The sequence below is a fragment of the Oreochromis niloticus genome, linkage group LG23, assembly GCF_001858045.2.
Source record: "Oreochromis niloticus isolate F11D_XX linkage group LG23, O_niloticus_UMD_NMBU, whole genome shotgun sequence".
In the NCBI taxonomy this organism is placed as follows: domain Eukaryota; kingdom Metazoa; phylum Chordata; class Actinopteri; order Cichliformes; family Cichlidae; genus Oreochromis; species Oreochromis niloticus.
The window spans coordinates 5,650,686-5,669,346 of record NC_031986.2 but is presented as its reverse complement, the minus strand read 5'-3'; the positions used below and the strand labels follow the sequence as shown (position 1 = coordinate 5,669,346).

General features: G+C 40.6%; 2 protein-coding genes across 2 annotated transcripts; both read left to right on the top strand.

The window, feature by feature from the left end:
* Positions 1-522: 522 nt before the first annotated feature.
* Positions 523-11,066, top strand: LOC100701894 (protein O-glucosyltransferase 1). The gene is given in 13 exon segments (XM_019352161.2): positions 523-651; positions 5,756-5,846; positions 6,045-6,079; positions 6,082-6,187; positions 6,304-6,439; positions 6,575-6,696; positions 7,196-7,255; positions 7,396-7,495; positions 7,685-7,743; positions 8,111-8,278; positions 8,883-8,939; positions 9,033-9,285; positions 9,371-11,066. Coding segments are annotated over 12 exon segments (1,164 nt in total). The 5' UTR covers positions 523-578; the 3' UTR covers positions 9,190-9,285; positions 9,371-11,066.
* Positions 11,067-11,339: 273 nt separating this feature from the next.
* On the top strand, positions 11,340-16,440 carry LOC100701619 (complex I assembly factor TIMMDC1, mitochondrial). The gene is made up of 8 exons (XM_005449943.3): positions 11,340-11,526; positions 12,864-13,228; positions 13,465-13,630; positions 13,830-13,918; positions 14,170-14,237; positions 14,495-14,573; positions 15,669-15,779; positions 15,868-16,440. Exons 2-8 carry the CDS (start codon positions 12,885-12,887, stop codon positions 16,016-16,018), a joined length of 1,008 nt encoding a protein of 335 aa, XP_005450000.1. The 5' UTR covers positions 11,340-11,526; positions 12,864-12,884; the 3' UTR covers positions 16,019-16,440.
* Positions 16,441-18,661: the final 2,221 nt, after the last annotated feature.

The following is an 18,661-nucleotide window of genomic DNA, read 5'->3' as shown; positions in this document are numbered from 1 at the left end:
AACTGGTAATTTCATCAACCACTGAATCAGTAACGTCATTACCTATGTGGACGAACAAAATGCTTTGTGGCAGTGTTTGTACATTTGAAAATCATGTCTTATGTTGTAAATAACCTTGATTCTGAAAAAAAATAAAATAAAAATGAATATATACACACACACACATATATATATAGTCCCAGTGGTAATCGGAGCACTAGGTGCGGTGACTCCCAAGCTAGGCGACTGGCTCCAGCAGATCCCGGGAACAACATCTCTGTCCAGAAGAGCGCAGTCCTGGGAACAGCTAAGATACTGCGCAGGACCCTCAAGCTCCCAGGCCTCTGGTAGAGGACCCGAGCTTGAAGGATTGACCGCCCACAGGGGCGAGATATGTATATATATACAGTGGTAACTGAAGATTTAAGACCAACAATCCCTTAATGTTGCTATGCGTTAATCTTTTACGTTTTACGGTAAAGAACACACGAATTTCACTGCGAGCATTACCGTAATGACTGTAACCCAGCCAGAAGCAGCGGACCACAGATCACGGCGCTGATTCTCCTCGTCAGACAAAGCTGGAAGATAGAGGGAAAATGGAGCGGTTTTGGTTGTTGAGGATTTTAATAGTAGTGCAAGTTTTTCACGGGTCTTTAGCCGGCGCTTCAGGTAATCTATTTTTGAACACCTACGCCTTTTGAATTTATTTGAAAATAACTAGCGAGCTTTTATTTGTCCGTGGCTCTTTAAGATAACTTCTGGTGCTACAGGCAACCATCAATTCACCGGTGCTAGCTAACTAGCCCAGCAGCTAACTTTTAGGTTGGCATGAATTATGGCTAAGAGTTAGCTCTTTCTCTCACACTCACATTCAATACGATAATTTATAGTCGAGCCATTACATGACAGAGTGTTTTTCGTGCTGGAGTTACTTGAAGTGCTGGTAAACCGTATGGGTTACTTGCTTTAAAACACCTAACCCACACAGTTACATTGATTCTATGTAAATTACCAACTTGCAAACTGCGAAAAATGCCGCGTGTGTAGGTTTTTCCTTGTTCTTTAGACTCCTTTGACGTATGTTGTCTCTTTTAACGGTTTGTGCAAATGCTCTGGCTTAACCCTTGTGTTGTCCACGGGTCATTTTTGTCCTCTACAGAAATCTTTTGCTATCAAAAATATGTTTTTTATTCATCAAATGGTCTGAAAATAACAGAAGTTATTCATTACTATACTATGCATGATTGGAATAAGTTTTAAGTAATTTGATTTATTTATGGGGTTTTTATTGGATTTTATAACACCTGTTGTCCTCGTGGACAAAAATGACCCCAAAGTACAAAGTGTTGCAAAAGGCCGTATTTTCACAACATACTGCTATCAAACATCTTTGATCTTGGATCACTGATGTTTGGGGTCAAGCACTGGTCATAACAACCACAACAACAACAACAACAGGCAGCACAATGAGGAGGCAGGTGCTCTATATTCAATAAAATGTTATTTATACTGCGCCAAATCAAAACAACAGTCGCATCAAAGTGCTTCGTATTGTAAGGTCGACCCTACAATAATACATACACAGAAAGTATGCTCACAAGCCTCCATTGCACTAGAGATTTGCATACTTTGATGAGCATACTTTTTTTTACCATGTTGTGCAAAGCAATGACCAGTAGGACAAAGCACATATTGTCCTCTAGTATAATGAGGAGGAAGAATCAATGTTCAGGAAGATCCAGGGTTAGAAGATATAGAAAATATTGTCAATATTTAGAGCACATGCTACCCTTTCTCTGAAAAAGCACATCACCCACCTGCAGAAGTGGAAGAAGGCTATGAAGTGAAGAAAAGTGATGAAGAATCTGAACTATGTTCAAGTAGGTTCTTGGGCATCCAGGACATGGTAGTCTGAGGAGCTTGGAAAGAAAGTGACTGGGCTTCTTGAAGTTTCTTGAGTTTTCAGAATGTGAAACTGGAATAGAAGATGTGTCAGAGGACTGCACATCATCCATTTCAATTATGATGAAGACAAAGAATCAAGCAGGAAAGAGGAGTCAGCTGAGACGGAGGAATATTTGCAGTAATGTGAGGAAACATTGATCTGGTCTTCTAACATCCCAATGACAGACGATGCATGACTCTCTCATGTGCCACAGAGAAAGATAATCTATCACAGTCCAAGCACATATGCCAGGTCCCATACTCCTTCATTGGCTTTTCTACTCGAGCACTGAACGCATTATACACAGTGTTCTGCTTGTATTCTGCTTTTTAACGTTCACATGCCAATGGATGCATCAGAGACCAAGTTGGGGTTCAGTAACTTGCCCAAGGACACCTTGGTAAGAACTCCAGACTAGAGCACACAGAGACTGAACCAACAACCATCCAATTAGCAGATGAGCTGCTCTACAGCTAACTCTATGACGAACAAGGAGGGACAACAAGAGGGGAAAAAAATGGATCGAATGCAGCTGTAGTCTTATGTGGGTATGTTGATTCTACATCCGGTGGAGTCGCTACGGACAGTTTATGACATCCTGAGTCTGGTAGAGCAGTTTTAAAGGTGACACAAGATTAATCATAGAAGCGCAAAAAGGATATAATTTCTTGATAAAGACACAATAGATGATCATCGTGCAGGGCCCCGCCCGTCGGGCTATATGATCGCCCGACTGGAGATATCACTAGCTCCGCGACGTTGGGCTAGCGATTTTGCGAGCCCTGTCGTTCATGACACAAACGCGCTCCCATTTGAGGTGTATGGAACAAGTGGGTGTTTCTCCTGCTGTGATGTAAGATCCTGATACTGATGTGACTGTATGAGCACAAAGTCCCGTTCAGAGGACTCTGTCCATTCCAACAGAACATCCCAAGTAAACCTATGAGATAAAAACATGGCAGTATGTCATGCCAGGTCCAGCTGTACATGGAACATGCTAGTGTACCGATGGCAAACGTCTGGCCTGCAGTCAGGACACGCGAGTTGTCCCTAACATTGCAGGTTTCCAAAAGAAAACAATCACCTGTAACAACTTGTTTACTGTATATGACCCTTGCCTGCAACTGCAGAAAAGAAAGCTGTCCATGATGGGACCAGTGCAGAGGAATAAACCTGAGCTTCCTCCTGCACTTGTGTCAAATATGGACATGAAAGTTTGCCTTCACTCAGACCCATGCCCTGGTGTCCTACCATGCCAAAATATAGAAAACTGTCAGGTAATGAGTTGGAATAAAGTTGAATAAAACCTTGAAACACAGAGATGGATGATATTTTATACTTATGGCTTTATAAACAGTCAAAGCAAACAGGGTCATTTTTGAGCGCAGAGGACAACAGATGTGATTATTTGCTGCCAGTAAAAAACTTGAAGTAGTTTAAAAACAGCTTTCTAAATTAACTTTGACATATACCCGTCTGTGATCATCTGCTAAAGCAACCGACTCTGGTTGTGAAACGATAATCACAATAACTGATGATTTGATTTATTTTTTACCCGAAAACAAAGAAAAAATTCATTTTTATGAGGTTTTTAACAGACTTAAATTTGAAATGGAATAAAAAAAATGTGTCAGAATGTTTGAATTAAGTTTTAATTAAAAGTGGGGGAAAAATCCACTTCATAGTAATTAAGTATCAATCAAACCAGATGGGGACATTTTTGACCCCTGAGGACCACAGGTGTGATTATGTGCTGCCATTTAAAAATTATAAATGGTTCAAAAAAAACTTTTTCACTAAAGTTCAACATAGAGCACTCTGTAGTTAGTCAGATAGTCAAAATTATCTGAACAATTAAATATTTTATTTTCTTGTTTTGTTTCCACTCGAAAACACAGTGTATTTTATGTAAACAAGGTCTGGTGGCCCTAAAATGTAAAATGTTGGGTAAATTTTGTGTTAATGTGTTGGTCTTAAGTAAAACTAAGACGTAACATTGAATTGATTGACAAAGTATACTTTATATTTTAAAAACAGTCAAATGAAGTGGGGACATTTTTGACCCCTGAGGACCACAGGTGTGATTATGTGCTGCCATTAAAAAAATGTAAATGGTTCAAAAAAAAATTTTTCACTAAAGTTCAACATACAGCATTCTTTAGTTAGTCAGATAGTCAAAATTATCTAAACAATTAAATATTTCATTGTCTGATTTTATTTTCGCTCAAAAACACAGTGTACTTTATGTAAACAAGGTCTGGTGGCCCTTAAATGTGTAATGTTGGGTAAATTTTGTGTTAATGTGTTGGTCTTAAGTAAAACTAAGGTGTAACACTGAATTGATTGACAATTTATAATTTATACTTTAAAAAACACTCAAATGAAGTGGGGACATTTTTGACCCCTGAGGACAACAGGTGTGATTATGTGCTGCCATTTAAAAATTATAAACACTTCAAAAAAAACTTTCTCACTAAAGTTCAACATACAGCACTCTGTAGTTAGTCAGATAGTCAAAATTATCTAAAAAATTAAATATTACATTGTCTCATTTTATTTTTGCTCAAAAACACAGTGTACTTTATGTAAACAAGGTCTGGTGGCCCTAAAATGTAAAATGTTGGGTAAATTTTGTGTTAATGTGTTGGTCTTAAGTAAAACTAAGGTGTAACACTGAATTGATTGACAATTTATAATTTATATTTTAAAAAACAGTCAAATGAAGTGGGGACATTTTGACCCCTGAGGACCACAGGTGTGATTATGTGCTGCCATTTAAAAATGTTAAATGGTTCAAAAACAAATTTTTCACTAAAGTTCAACATACAGCACTCTGTAGTTAGTCAGATAGTCAAAATTATCTAAACAATTAAATATTGTATTTTCTTGTTTTATTTCCGCTTAAAAAACAGGGTGTATTTTTTGTAAACAAGGTCTGGTGGCCCTAAAATGTGTAATGTTGGGTAAATTTTGTGTTAATGTGTTGGTCTTAAGTAAAACTAAGATGTAACACTGAATTGATTGACAATTTATACTTTATACTTTAAAAAACACTCAAATGAAGTGGGGACATTTTTGACCCCTGAGGACAACAGCTGTATGGAAATCGGGAGGACATTATGAGGGTTAAGCAAAGGGAGCTCAAAAGCAAGCTCTCAGCCCCTTATAAAGCTCTTATAAAGCTTAAGACTGTAATATGCTGCAAACTTTTACAGCACAATAGACAATCCACTCATATTCCATAGTTTCTTCAAATTTAATATCACACACATCTGTGTTGTAGTTTTTTTTTATTATTAATAATGAACATCTGAACTGTTATTAGTAAAAAAGGACTGAAAACAAAAAGGGCATACAGGCAGCTGTGAACCTGGTTAGAAACAACAGATTAAAAATAACACCTTTCACTCAATGGTGATGTGTCACAACAGAAAAGTATCAGGAAACAATATCAACTAACAGGGAAAGTGTTGTTCTGTCTATTTCTGTTCTTCCCTAAATATTTCCTTAAGATTAGTTGGCAGACTGGCAAACAGCACTTCCTGCTTCCTGGTGTGTACTGGATCATTGTCCTTCTACATAGGTGTGCTTCAGCCAGACATTTTCGTTCAGGATTTTTGGTAGAGAGCAGAATTCATGGTTCCATCAATTTCAGCAATGAACCATTTCCGCCCAGTCGCTTTCTTCCCGTTGAATCAAGAACACTGACTTTAACTGAGTCAAGTGAGGCCTGCAGTTCTTTTTAGATGCTGGGCTCTTTTGAATGATTCTGACTCTATTAAATGTGATGCAAAATAGCAAAATCCCCATTTATATGTGATGTTGCAGGCAACCAGTGGAAGAAAATTAAAGAAAGGATATCGGATGCTGTTAAAGGGTACACTCCATGTGAACCTGTCAACTGTAGCTGCCACCTAAGGTTGGTGTACTTTATCTTTCTTGCCTATGACCTGAATCCAGGGAAAACCCATTCTGTTAGAAACCTCTTTATAATCAAATAAGTATCAGATATCTATTTATGAGATCACCACTACTAGCATACTGATCAGATACACGTTCACTGCTTCATTCCCACTGTGTAAGTTAAGCCTAATATGAACTTTGCCGTCTGTCTCAGTGTCCTACAGCATGACTTGCAAACCTTTAAAGGGGGATTTCACAGGATGTCATGGCTGCTACGATTCAGAGAGGAGTGGGAACCCACTACCAGATCATTGGACACAAGCTGTACAGGGAGCAAAACTGCATGTTCCCTGCTAGGTAAAGCAGGACCTGGTGTGATTTTTAGAAATTGATCAGATACAAGTCATTGTTACTTGTCTGAACATCAGGTAGTTACATCCATGACACGATGTGGGCCACTTCCCTGTTTTCAGGTGCAGTGGGGTGGAGCACTTCATACTGGAGGTGATTGACAAGCTGCCTGACTTAGAGATGGTTGTAAATGTGAGGGATTACCCTCAAGTCCCCCACTGGGTGCAGCCAACCCTGCCAGTCTTCTCTTTCAGTAAGGTCAGAATGTGGTCAGTATTTTTGAGGCACATGTGGATGTAACATTATTATTATTATTATTATTATTATCATTATTATTATTATTATTAAGTGCAGTAAGTGTTCTTGAAATGTGAATGTTTGTTTTTTAAGTAGACCTCAGACTACAACGACATCATGTACCCAGCATGGACATTTTGGGAGGGCGGGCCTGCTGTGTGGCCCATTTACCCCACTGGACTGGGAAGATGGGATCTGATGAGGGATGACCTTAAAAAGTAAGGTTTGCACTTTAGTGAGGAGAGGAGCTGACTAGTGAACGTAGAGTTTGGACCATTGTCCAATTATGTGCACTGAAGAAATTAGAAATGTAATTTAGAACTTTTATACACTTTTATACATAGTCCTGCATTTCTGAGGCTCAAAATGAATTGGACAGACTACCATAATCTTAAATATAATAATATTCCAGCATTTGGAGGAATCCTGCTGCTTCTGTCAGCAGTCACATCAATAAACACTAGTGGCTCAGTTCCACTGGTAGCCATACTGATGACATCACAATCTTCCCACCATGTTTGACGGATGATGTGGTATGGCTCGGTTAATGAGCTGTTCCTCTTGTTCTCAATACTTTGAATTCATTTACCTGTGGTCCTTTTTCATATCCTTATTAAAATAATATGTCTGCTTTTTTCTATATTAAATAAAAAAATGTTGATTTTTAAAGTATAACATTTCTAATAGTACTACTGCTAATAATGTGTTGTGTTTTAGATCTGCAGCACAGTGGCCATGGAAGAAGAAAGAGTCTAAAGGATTTTTCAGAGGTTCCAGGTCAGTCTTGTGAATATGTTTACTATCAATGGAAATTCTTTTTATTCTTTTTCTTTTCATATAAATTTACATGATATGTGTTGAGCTAGCTGTAGGGCCCTAAATCATGTCTTCTGGACTGTGCTCTGTTTCTTTGGTAGAACCAGCCCTGAGCGCGACCCTCTCATCCTTCTGTCCAGAGAAGCTCCAGAGCTGGTAGATGCAGAATATACAAAGAATCAAGCCTGGAAGTCTGAGAAGGTCAATCACACTGACACCATACCACACTGAGCTCACAGACATTTTCAATAATCTGAAATCAGTAAGATTCTTTTTAAATTGATCCTGCTTATATACGATCATTTCATTGTTATAGGACATATTAGTCACTTTTACATTGGAATCCATCAGACTGACTTTAAATGACTTTTTGTATTTGCTGCATTTTAGGATACTCTTGGGAGACCCCCTGCCAAGGAAATTCCCCTGGTAGATCACTGCAAATACAAGTGAGCTCATTCTCTTGATGTTGCCTGTATTTCATTCATATTTAAAGAGGAACCATTATACTGTTTCCCAGCTCTGTGTGATCTACAGATCAGAATGATCCTCCTGAAATCCTGGGCCTTAGTTCTGCCTTTCATTTTATCCTCTGTCTGAAACAAGGCTTTTTAGCTGCAATTCTTTAAACCACCTTCCTTCTGATTGGCTGCTCATTGCAAACAGAAGGATTGAGCTGCAGGTGCTGTAGCGACACCCTCGTGGCATGAGAACAGCCAAAAGTAGCTGTTATAAAGACATGCTCTATAGCTGAGTTTACAGCAGCTTTGTTGTGCTGTGCAGTCTAACGTATGACTTCTTTCCAATCTCCTGCAGGTATTTGTTCAACTTCCGTGGTGTGGCAGCAAGTTTTCGCTTCAAACATCTCTTCCTGTGCGGCTCCTTGGTGTTTCATGTGGGAGACGAATGGCAGGAGTTCTTTTACCCTCAGCTCAAGCCCTGGGTCCACTACATTCCAGTCAGGCAGGATCTGTCTGATCTCAGGTAGGTCAGCTTGTGTCCTCAGAGGTGTGGATGAAGTCTGTGTGTGCATCGTTAGTTTTGTTGTTTAAATTTATTTGTTAAGACGTCCCTTGGGTTTGGAAAAGAAGATGGCAACTTGTGTTTGTGGATGGAGGAAAAAAAAAGAGTCTTTATACAGTGTGGGTGTAGCCTTCTGTTTGTTGTCCAATTTAAAAATGGGAGGTCTTTTATGTTCCTTTTATAGAACAAAGCAACGTATTTACAACCAGCTTTGACAATTTAAACCTGATGACACATAATAATAATTTGTTATATAGGTAAATGTGCTAATTTACACATTTTAATTGCATCCTTGAACATATACTGATACGCTGACTGTATATTTCAAGCCAAAGCATTTGGATAAATACCAACAAGCTGGTGAAACAACTAATAGCTTGTAGCAATCCAGAGAACTTGACAAGAAGGCTGGATGGGGATTTTAAAGTGAGCTCTCACACTTTATTTGTTACTTTATTTCAGGTTTTATTTTAAAATATCTCTATTCTATGCATGCCCAAGAGTACTATTTGCCAAGTAAGGAAGAATTTGCAAATATCAACGTGTCTGCACTCTGTGTCCTCAGGGAGCTGCTCCAGTTTGTTAAAGAGAACGATGCCATCGCGCAGGAAATAGCTACAAGGTGAGAGATCAGAACTTCATGATTGAGCAGGAGTAGCTACGATAACCTTCTCCCAGCATCACATGACTTTTCTGCTTCCCAACCTCCCTACAGGGGGAAGGAATTCATCCTCAACCACCTGCGAATGGAAGATGTTTCCTGCTACTGGGAAAAACTTCTGACCGAGTTCAGCCAGCTTCTCACCTACAAACCCCAAAGAAAGAACAGCTACAACCAGATAGTCCACCGAGCCAGCAAAACAGAGCTGTAAGACAGACTGTGCGGGACCAGAGCAGCTGCTGCGAAGATTCTGACTGTAACTGCACCAGGGCGTGTGGTTTCCTTTCAAGCAGCACTGTGTCATTTTGTTGGTATTCAATTTTATCTGTTTTATTTACTGATATGAAGTCTGACGCTTTAACGCTCTCTTCATGTATTTGTGTTTATTACAGTGTTTGGGACCAGTGTGGACCACACAGTGACCCACATGTCCACCAGTTAGTGGGCTTAGATTACACAGCTGTACAAGCAGCTGACTGTAGATGCTGCCAGTAATTAATCTGTGCCCACAAGATTCTATCAGTATCTTTTGAAAAAGGGGGAAAAGTGTGCACACTGTTTCTCTGCGGTGTACATTCTTCCATCAGATCACGTGACTGACACGTCTCTCTAAAAGAGCCTGCATTTGCAAGACTACATTAAGGATCCCTCCATCAATGCATTCTTGTGAAATTTTCCTTTTTTTCATGAAGAATCTTCAGGTGCCACTAGGGGGCTTATGTGCCAAAGTCCTTACTGATCACTCTGGTTTGATGAGTTCAGTACTTCCAGATGTGATGACTGTCTTGTTTTTGTGCCTGTTATCCATCTAACCAGCACAAGTGCGTAACTATAATGCATGTTTTTACACAGTCGGGCAGTTTTTAAGCCACTAAAGAGGGAATCCATTATTTTACACATCAGTTTATTTTTATTTGTCAAAAAGTTATAGCTGTGATTGTTATTATGATTATATTATAGTGACATTATCAAGGTTAGTGGAAATCATGATGTAAAGGGTATATGTAAAGAAAAATCTGAGGGATTGTTGATGGATATCAGTTTGCGAGTAACTTTTATAACTAGATCACATGTGAATATTTAGACTGTGTAGGTGAGAGGCAAAAATTTTGGTACTAGAAGCTTTTTGGTTTGTGTTTTGTTGTCCAGTTGTAGATCTGGTTTTTGAGCAGGCTTTGGTTGCATGCAGGTAACTTGTCCATGTAGAGAGCAAAAGAGCAATTACTCCTACTGACGGGCTCCTAGATTGGTCCAACAGTTGTTTTTATTGAAACTAAAACTAATTCTCCAGGAAGCGATCACAATGGAAATATAATTCACTCCTGTCTTTAAGTCATTGAAAACTGTAATGGAAATGGACGACAGGTGTTCAGATATTTACAAAAGATGTGTAATTATTAAGTGGTAGTTAAGGATACCAGGTTTACCATGTTGGGATGATTTAATGAAAATAGTTTAATATTGAATGAATCTATGTTTAGTACAGTTAGTGAAAATAATGTGTAGTCCACCTACCAGAGATTAAAGTAGTGGCTAAAACTGGTAAGATGAATGTCTGAGGATCATGTGGTAGTAGAATTTCTTCTTTGCCACCAGTGAAGATGATTGCAAAGCTTTGCTAAAGATAAGTTTTGTGACACTGCCCTCTACTGGGCAACTGGAAAAACTCCAGACTTTTACTAAGTTTCATGACAACCGGAAAGCAAATCATTACCTATATCAGTCTACATTTCACCGCCATCGATTTCATAACCTAAATAGAAGGACACTTTCTTTTACACAAAGTGCCAGCAGTGAGCAATAATATTCAGAGTAACCACTTTGTTTACCATTTCTGATAAATCTGCCTTGATATCAAGACATTATAGATGATGTAACCGATACATGATCATGGTGAATATGTTGTAGTATTCGCTCTGTTTTGTCAGCCAGCAGACTCAATGATGCAACAATGTTTGTTTTACACTTGTGTTATAAACTGCTCTAATATAGTGTAATGATTTGGTTACTTGAGGAAGAAAAGAAGCTGAGATGATGTGTCTGGTCAGTGTTTGTTTTTATCTCAATAAACTGGTTAAAACTTTTTAACAATGTCTTTGTCACGCTTTTGTCTTTGTTTTGTTTCTCTCTCTCTCTCTCTCTCTCTCTCTCTCTCTCTCTCTCTCTCTCTCTCTACATATATATATATGTATGTGTGTGTGTGTGTATACATATATACATATGTGTATATTCACGTGTGTCCGTTGTATTTAGTTAAGGTTTTACCCCATAATAATAACCCATCATAAACTTAAACCATCCGGTTGTGTTAGCAACGGTAACAGCAACTGTGTTAGTCCTCCAGCGATAGGCGGCGCTATTTTCAAGTCTTTCAGCTGTAAGTCTTGGCCGGGGTGAAAGGTTTGGAAGCCGGTGGACTATGTGGGAGTGAACTGTAGTAAAGCGCTCTTCTGAAGGGCATTATGAAAAACAAATATCTGTATTTTCGTACATTAATCGGAACGGCACATCTTTGTAAAAACAAGCGGTTCATTTCAGAGGATTTCAAGTAAGTTGTTTTGCACCTGCTGTGATGTGTCAGAGGCTAACAGCATGCTAACCATACGAGGGGTTGTTGCCCACCAGTGTTTGAACAGACGAGGAGCATAAAACCGACCGCAATGAAAACCGGTTTCACGTTTTGGGAGCTGTTACGTAAAACTGTGCTGTGTTTGTCATAAATAAAGTGCTGCTGCTGTGTTAGCCTGAGCAATAGCACAGGCAAAGTTTGACCTGACAGGAGCACTGTATGAAGAGACAGCTTTATGTGGCATTACTTATCCACCAGCACACTGGCTTTTAAAAAAAATAATTTATATTTCTATATTAATTGTTATTAATAAAATCTCGCCAGAAATAATCCAAATAGTCCTCTGTATAAGGTTCCGCATAAACAAACACCCATTTCAGGTGAACACAGCCTAAATGCTATTAACAATTTTCTGCCTTGCTGGGTTAAAACAACACAATCAACTCAGTTAAACCAAAGCCTATTTTTCTTCTGCATTTTTCTGCCTACTGAGGGGATACAACAGCTAGAACTGTGTTGGACCCTCTTTGCCTTTAAAACTGCCTCAATTCTTCGTGACATTGACACGAAGGTGCTGGAAACAGATTTGGTCCATAAAGACACAACAGAGGAATCTCCCTTTCTAATCCCAGTAGATCAGCAGTTTCTAAAACACTCACACTACCCTTTCCTCTCCATTATGATGCTGAGTTCGAACTTCAGCAGGTCAGGATCCTGTCTATATGCCCGAATGCATTGAGTTGCTGCCATCAGTGTTCTTGTGATTGAGTGGCCACTCCATAGTCTTACAGCAGGAGTGAAAATACAGGGTTAGGTTCATTCAAATTGTTTAGATTAACAAAATTGTAAAATAATATTGTTTCCTCTCAAATACAGCTTGATTGTTTCGCACCTTTGTGAAAACAGACTCAGACTCCTAATCTTATTTGTTCTACTGTGGATGGTTCAATAAATGTGAACATTTCCTTATATATTTACTGTTTGTGCACTGGTTAAAAAATCTCAGGCAGAATAAGGTTACTGTGACCTTTTATTTTTACCTTTGACCCCGGAGCACCTGACACATCCTGATTAGCAGATCTGAGGTTTTGTGCTCTGAGAGATCAATAGTGCATTTTACAGTTGGGGGAAAAAAGCCTATTTTCCCAGTTTCTGTTGATAGGACTGTAGCATTCAACAGCTGCTTAGTCGAACAGCCTGTGCAGCACTGCCAGGCCTTCATTCGCCTCGAGGCTCTTGGTTTTGAGGATGGAGCTTGAGCTGAGGCGGCGAGTGTGGCGTCTCAGCCCGTGACCATGTGTTTCTCCCTGTTGCAGCACATCAGCAGCTGAAGCGTGATGCATCCACAGCGGCGCAGGACAAGCTTTGCCCTGCAGAGACGACTGGCAGATTCAGCCCCTCAGGGCACCCTGAGCACCGGCCAACTGCAGGGCTTCATCCAGCGCGCCAGGCCTCCTTTCTTCTGCTTTCTGCTCCCCAGGGTTCACGCAGCTGATGTGGCTGCTGCCCAGCCTGCACAGAAGCCCTCTTCCTCTTCCTCCTCCTCCTCATCATCATCCTCTTCCTTCACCAGTACTGCTCCTGTGCCTATCCCCTCGTCCAGCAGCCTCCCGAAAAACATCGGCAAGCCAGAATTCCCAAGCACGGGATGGGAGCGCATCAAAGATCTCTTTGACAGAGAGTTCGTTTTATGGTTACATTTTTTCACTTGTTGGTGTCTTTGAAAGGTCTTTGTGTATATGTAGACACTGTGGTGTCAAATTCATCGTGAATCATGTAGTTGATGAGTTAAGATTATTTAACTAAACTTGCAGCATCCTTTAGTTTTAATGGCTTTTTGATCTAATGGCTTCTAATGTAACAAGTTCACTCATTACTGGCTTTAAACTTACAAGGAACATTCTCGTCCCTGTTTAGTGCGACTCAGAAATACCCAGAGGAGATCACCAATGTTGTAAACAGTGGTGCTCTCGGTGCACTTGCAGGCTTTGTCTATGGGGGCTTGCCAGCAGCTCGCTACGCCAGGGAGAGATATATCCAAGTCAGCCAGGCAGAATTATACACTAATCGTGTGGACGCAGTGGTAAGTGAAATCCGTGCCTTTAAAACCATATCTGCTGTGGTTTTGGGTGCAAATGTTCCATGAATGATGTTTGTGTTCAGCTTTAATATTGTGATGTCATAGTTTCTTATTTAATTGAATTATTATTTAGTGGTCTGAAGTGGAGCATTGAGAATAATGCTGCAAGTAAAAGTCTGTCTGTGCCTGTTCTGTCTGTCAGCGTTCAGCACACAATGCAGCTATCCGGGGATTTATAAGATATGGATGGAGATGGAGCTGGAGAGTGGCTGTGATAGTTACCTTGTTCAGGTAAACAAAAACAAAAAACAGGTGGAGCATGTGAGGAAAGTGTGTGTAGTGTTACTTTTGCAAGGGGTCGAATCAGCTTGTGGATCTGGAGTATTATTAACAGGAGAATACACAGAATGCTGAATGTCACATAAACAATGTGCGTATGTTTATTGGATGTGAGTGCTTTAACATTGCTAGCATACCTCGGTCAGTTTGTTTTGGCCTCACTGTCTCAACATCGTGTGTGTTTCCTCTCGCTCCCTGTGTAGTTCTGTGAGCACGGGACTCTCCGTGTACCAAGACAAAGATGCAGTCAGCCAGTATGTTGCAGCTGGAGGTGAGTCACATGATCTGATCAGGGCGCCTGCAGGTTGTAGTTCCAACTGTAATTGTTTTCAGTTATTTCTATAATAAATGCCCAGTAAAATAGGACCATATGTGATGATATTAAAATGTGAAACGTCTGTTCAATTACACCCAAAATCTATGTTTAATTATTGCTTGACAATAAAAGTGTTCTTTGAAACATGTTCTTTCAACATGTCCAGTACAAATTCCTGCACATTGAAATGATGAAACTCTGTATGTGAGCAGCTGTGACTGTAGGCCTTTTCAGACTGAACCTGGGCCTGAGAGGGCTGGTAGCGGGCTCGGTCATCGGAGCAGTGCTGGGGTAAGGCTGGCTTCTGCTTCTACAAGAATTCTTTGACTTCCAGTCCCAACAGTCCATCTTAAACTTTCTTTCCAGCTGATCTAATAGAACATGCTCAGTCCTCAGTACTGGGCTGACTTCTATTCTCAGATGCTGTGTATTTATTTTTTGACATGCATGCATGCCTTCTCGCGTGTGTGTGTGTGTGTTTACATTCATGCCTGTGTGCTCGAAGTCAGTGAGCACTCTGGCAGCCAGCTGCGCCCCTCCCAGCAACCCTCTGTCACCCAGCTGAACCTCCCCCCTCCTCCTCTTCCCCACTCCCTTCCAAGTCTGCTCGTGGTGCCAGAGGGACTCGTGTACCACAGAGGACAGTGTTTTGGGTACTGAACCAAGGAGACGGGCCAAGGCAGCAGCTGCCCTTCTCCTTTTATACCATCTCTGTTATTCCAGCCTCTCGTGTCCTTCTACCCTGGTCTGATGTAGACTTGGAGGTGCTTCATCCTCTGTCTCATCTTCACACTCTGGCCCACTTTAGCCTCGCTCGTCCTTTCAGCTGAGTGCACAGAGCTAAATGCAGATTGTATAATTGCAAATTGAGTGTGTTGCCTTTGATGGTGTAACAGAAGAGGGTCTAGTTTGGATCATCCCTGTGGTCAACTCCATAATGGCTTAGCCATACTTCCAGTTGGCCTCCACTAGCACTGCTCCCTCCTCCTCTTCCTCTCACTGTCTGCTTCAGTGGCCAGCCACCTGGAGCATTTGATGTGCGCAAATGGCTCCAGCCACGGCTACGCCAGGTGTAGCTGGGGCAGAAGGGGCGGCATGAAAGCAGGCAGCTAATTGCAAAGCACATCACGCTCCAGATCTTTAACAATTATGGTTTCCTTTTTCATGTCGTAGAGGTGTGAGTGGAAAGTGCGGAGGGTTCGGAGAAGCTGGGCCGCAGCAGCTGTAGAAACTGTTTAAGGAAGTTATTACAGTGTCGATGCTTCCATTGAACAGGAATCTGATATGTTTTATGTTATACAACATAGACTAGCTGATGGACTGATCTGTGTAAAAGTGTAAAGGTGTGCATCACAGTTACAGTTATATACACTGACTTCTACACAGGATTCCGGTTGGTGCTCTGGTCATTGGCTTGCAGTCCCTGGCTGGAGAGACGATCCGAGAGAGGCGCAGGAGAGAGCGCAGGGAACTGTATGAGCACAAGCTTGCAGAATGGTAAGATCTATCAGAAATAAATACAAAGTGTCATTTTATCCTGATGCTTCTTGGTTAATCAGAGCTTGTTTTTTTCCTCCAATAAAAGGACAGCCCGTTTGCAGTTGACGGATGAGCTGATTTCCAACTTGAATGTGAGCTCTCAGGTGGAGGAAACCAATAAGGACATGCAGAGGATCCAGGAACTGCTCAGTCTACCACAGAATGAGGATGTAGTCAAAGACTCAAGTGGACAGTGAGCATGGCTGCCTTCACTGTGTGCTATTTATTGGAATCTGGAAAATACAAACGTTCTCTTACTAAATGGAAACTGATTCAGATGAATTCATGATGCTGTTGTACAAGAAAAGTAGGTCCAACAAAGAGCTCATCTAAATGTGACATGGGATACAGGAAAAGGATTTTAAGACAGCGTGGCTTTCAAATATTCAGTATCTGGTTTGTGCCACTTAGTCCACATTGGGATTGTAAAGGTTAAGGTGGACTTGATGTGATGCTTCTCGGTACTTTTAATACTGAAGTTGACTGACACATTATGTCCCGTGGTTGAAATCACAAAGTCACCATTGTTGGTGATACAACTTAATAAAACCACGTGAAAGAAAGAAAGAAAGAAACAGACTCCTCTCCAAACCAATAAATATCAATTCATGCTACAAAACACTTCGTTCTCTCTGTGTGTAATCTGTAGTTTGCTTTTGACTTTGCCTTATGGGCTTTTCAGCAACTAGGTCAAACACAGCCTCGGCCCCTGGTGTAAAAAAGATGTGACACAGCAACAGCTGGGGCTCAGGATGCAGCAGTGACTGCTGACGTGCACATGGACAGCCAATAGAAGCAGGCTGAGCAGTCTGTGATGTGGAGAGCTCAGAGAGCTTCAGGTAAACGTTTCAAACGAGAAACTAGTTAATAGATTTCTTTTTCTTTTTTGACCATTTAGGTTGGAGTAACAATGCAAGTCTGACTTTTTCCAGACTCTTAATTTACTGTTGGAATGAAAGTGTTAGCATCATATTTGTTCAAATTAAAAACCTTATTGGATTCAAATATAAAATTATCCCAAATAACTACAATGAAGCTGCAGCTCCTTTACATTTATACTTTTATACTGCATCTGAGGGATGAATCGACAGGTGAAGTGGGTGAATACAGCATGTAAGAATTCTTTAAATGTGGCTTTTTTAATAGGATAATATCTCCTAAATCCTCCCATCAGCTTCTTAATTCTTCTCAGAGAGTAACGTGGCCTCTGAAAATGAAAATATGAATGATTGCTGAGTCATTTATTGATAGAATGACAGCAAGTGAAGCTTGTTTCATAAATGGGCTCTTAGCGCCCTCTGCTGATGGCTTTGCATGAGTGAGTACAGAATACAACAGAGAAGTGTGTCTTCAGTAACTGCAGTATTTCAAAGTTGAAAACTGCTCCACAGCTGAAACAATGCAACAAATGCATGCATACTGCAACACAGGGGACTTTCTTCTGGCCTCAACATGCCTGTCAATGCTCGGACACCAAAGCACTGTCAGTATTTGTTAATGGGCTGTGTCCACCGTGTGTCCACATGGAAAAGAACTGAGCTGAACTATCTAAGATGTCCAGGAACGACACTAAAGACTGTTTCTTAGTTAGCACAAGGGCCAAAAGTGGATTTGCAAATTTCTGTGACAGCTGGTGACACGATCACTCATGTTGTGTGTGATGTGAATCCAAAATAAATAAAACATGAAAAGAAGCTTGATGAATATTTGGAGAATATTAGATGTGGGGGTAGGAGTTTATCTTATGAGGCTGCATAAGCGTAAAAGTTGAAGGAGGTGTCTTTGGTAGGTGGCACCATGAATGCCTCAACATATACCAGAAGCTAACGAGATGACTGAGTCGGCAGAATCCTGCAGAAAAAACGACAAAGCAAAGCATGTTGGCAAAAATCATGAGTGTTTCTAATATGGGCAAAAGTAAACCTATCACCTGGACAGGTGTGTTGCCTGACTTGAAACAAGTGGAACACCTTTGGGGCATCTTTTAGAGACAAAAGTAAAGAAGAGAGAGGATCTCTCTGGAAACCAAGAAGGATCAGGCCATTAAAAACAACAGCAGACAAAGGAAGCTTTTAAAAAATCTAAATGTATATTTATGAATCCGTTTTAAGAACATTATCTGACACTGCAGTGTAAACCTGATGAGCTTTGCATAGAGAGAAAGTGTTTTAAATGCCTACAAGCCCAAAATAAGCTTTTTAAATGTGCACAGTGATTTGTGTCTAACCTTTGAGGGCTCACAGTTGCGTGCATTTAACAAATCTGTGCATCCAAACCTGAAGAAATACTGCTCATTTCTGCACGTCTTATGTTCGGCTTCACAAATCGGATCATTTTCTCTTTGAAAAAGCTTCCTGTGCACACGCATGTCTAAACCGACATGTAACCGCCCACTCGCTCTCTTACAAAATCATAAATTCAATTCAATTCAATTCAATTTTATTTATATAGCGCCAAATCACAACAAAAGTCGCCTCAAGGCGCTTTATATTGTACAGTAGATAGCACAATAATAAATACAGAGAAAAACCCAACAATCATATGACCCCCTATGAGCAAGCACTTTGGCGACAGTGGGAAGGAAAAACTCCCTTTTAACAGGAAGAAACCTCCGGCAGAACCAGGCTCAGGGAGGGGCGGGGCCATCTGCTGCGACCGGTTGGGGTGAAAGAAGGAAAACAGGATGAAAGACATGCTGTGGAAGAGAGACAGAGATTAATAACAGATATGATTCGATGCAGAGAGGTCTATTAGCACATAGTGAGTGAGAAAGGTGACTGGAAGGGAAAAACTCAATGCATCATGGGAATCCCCGGCAGCCTACGTCTATTGCAGCATAA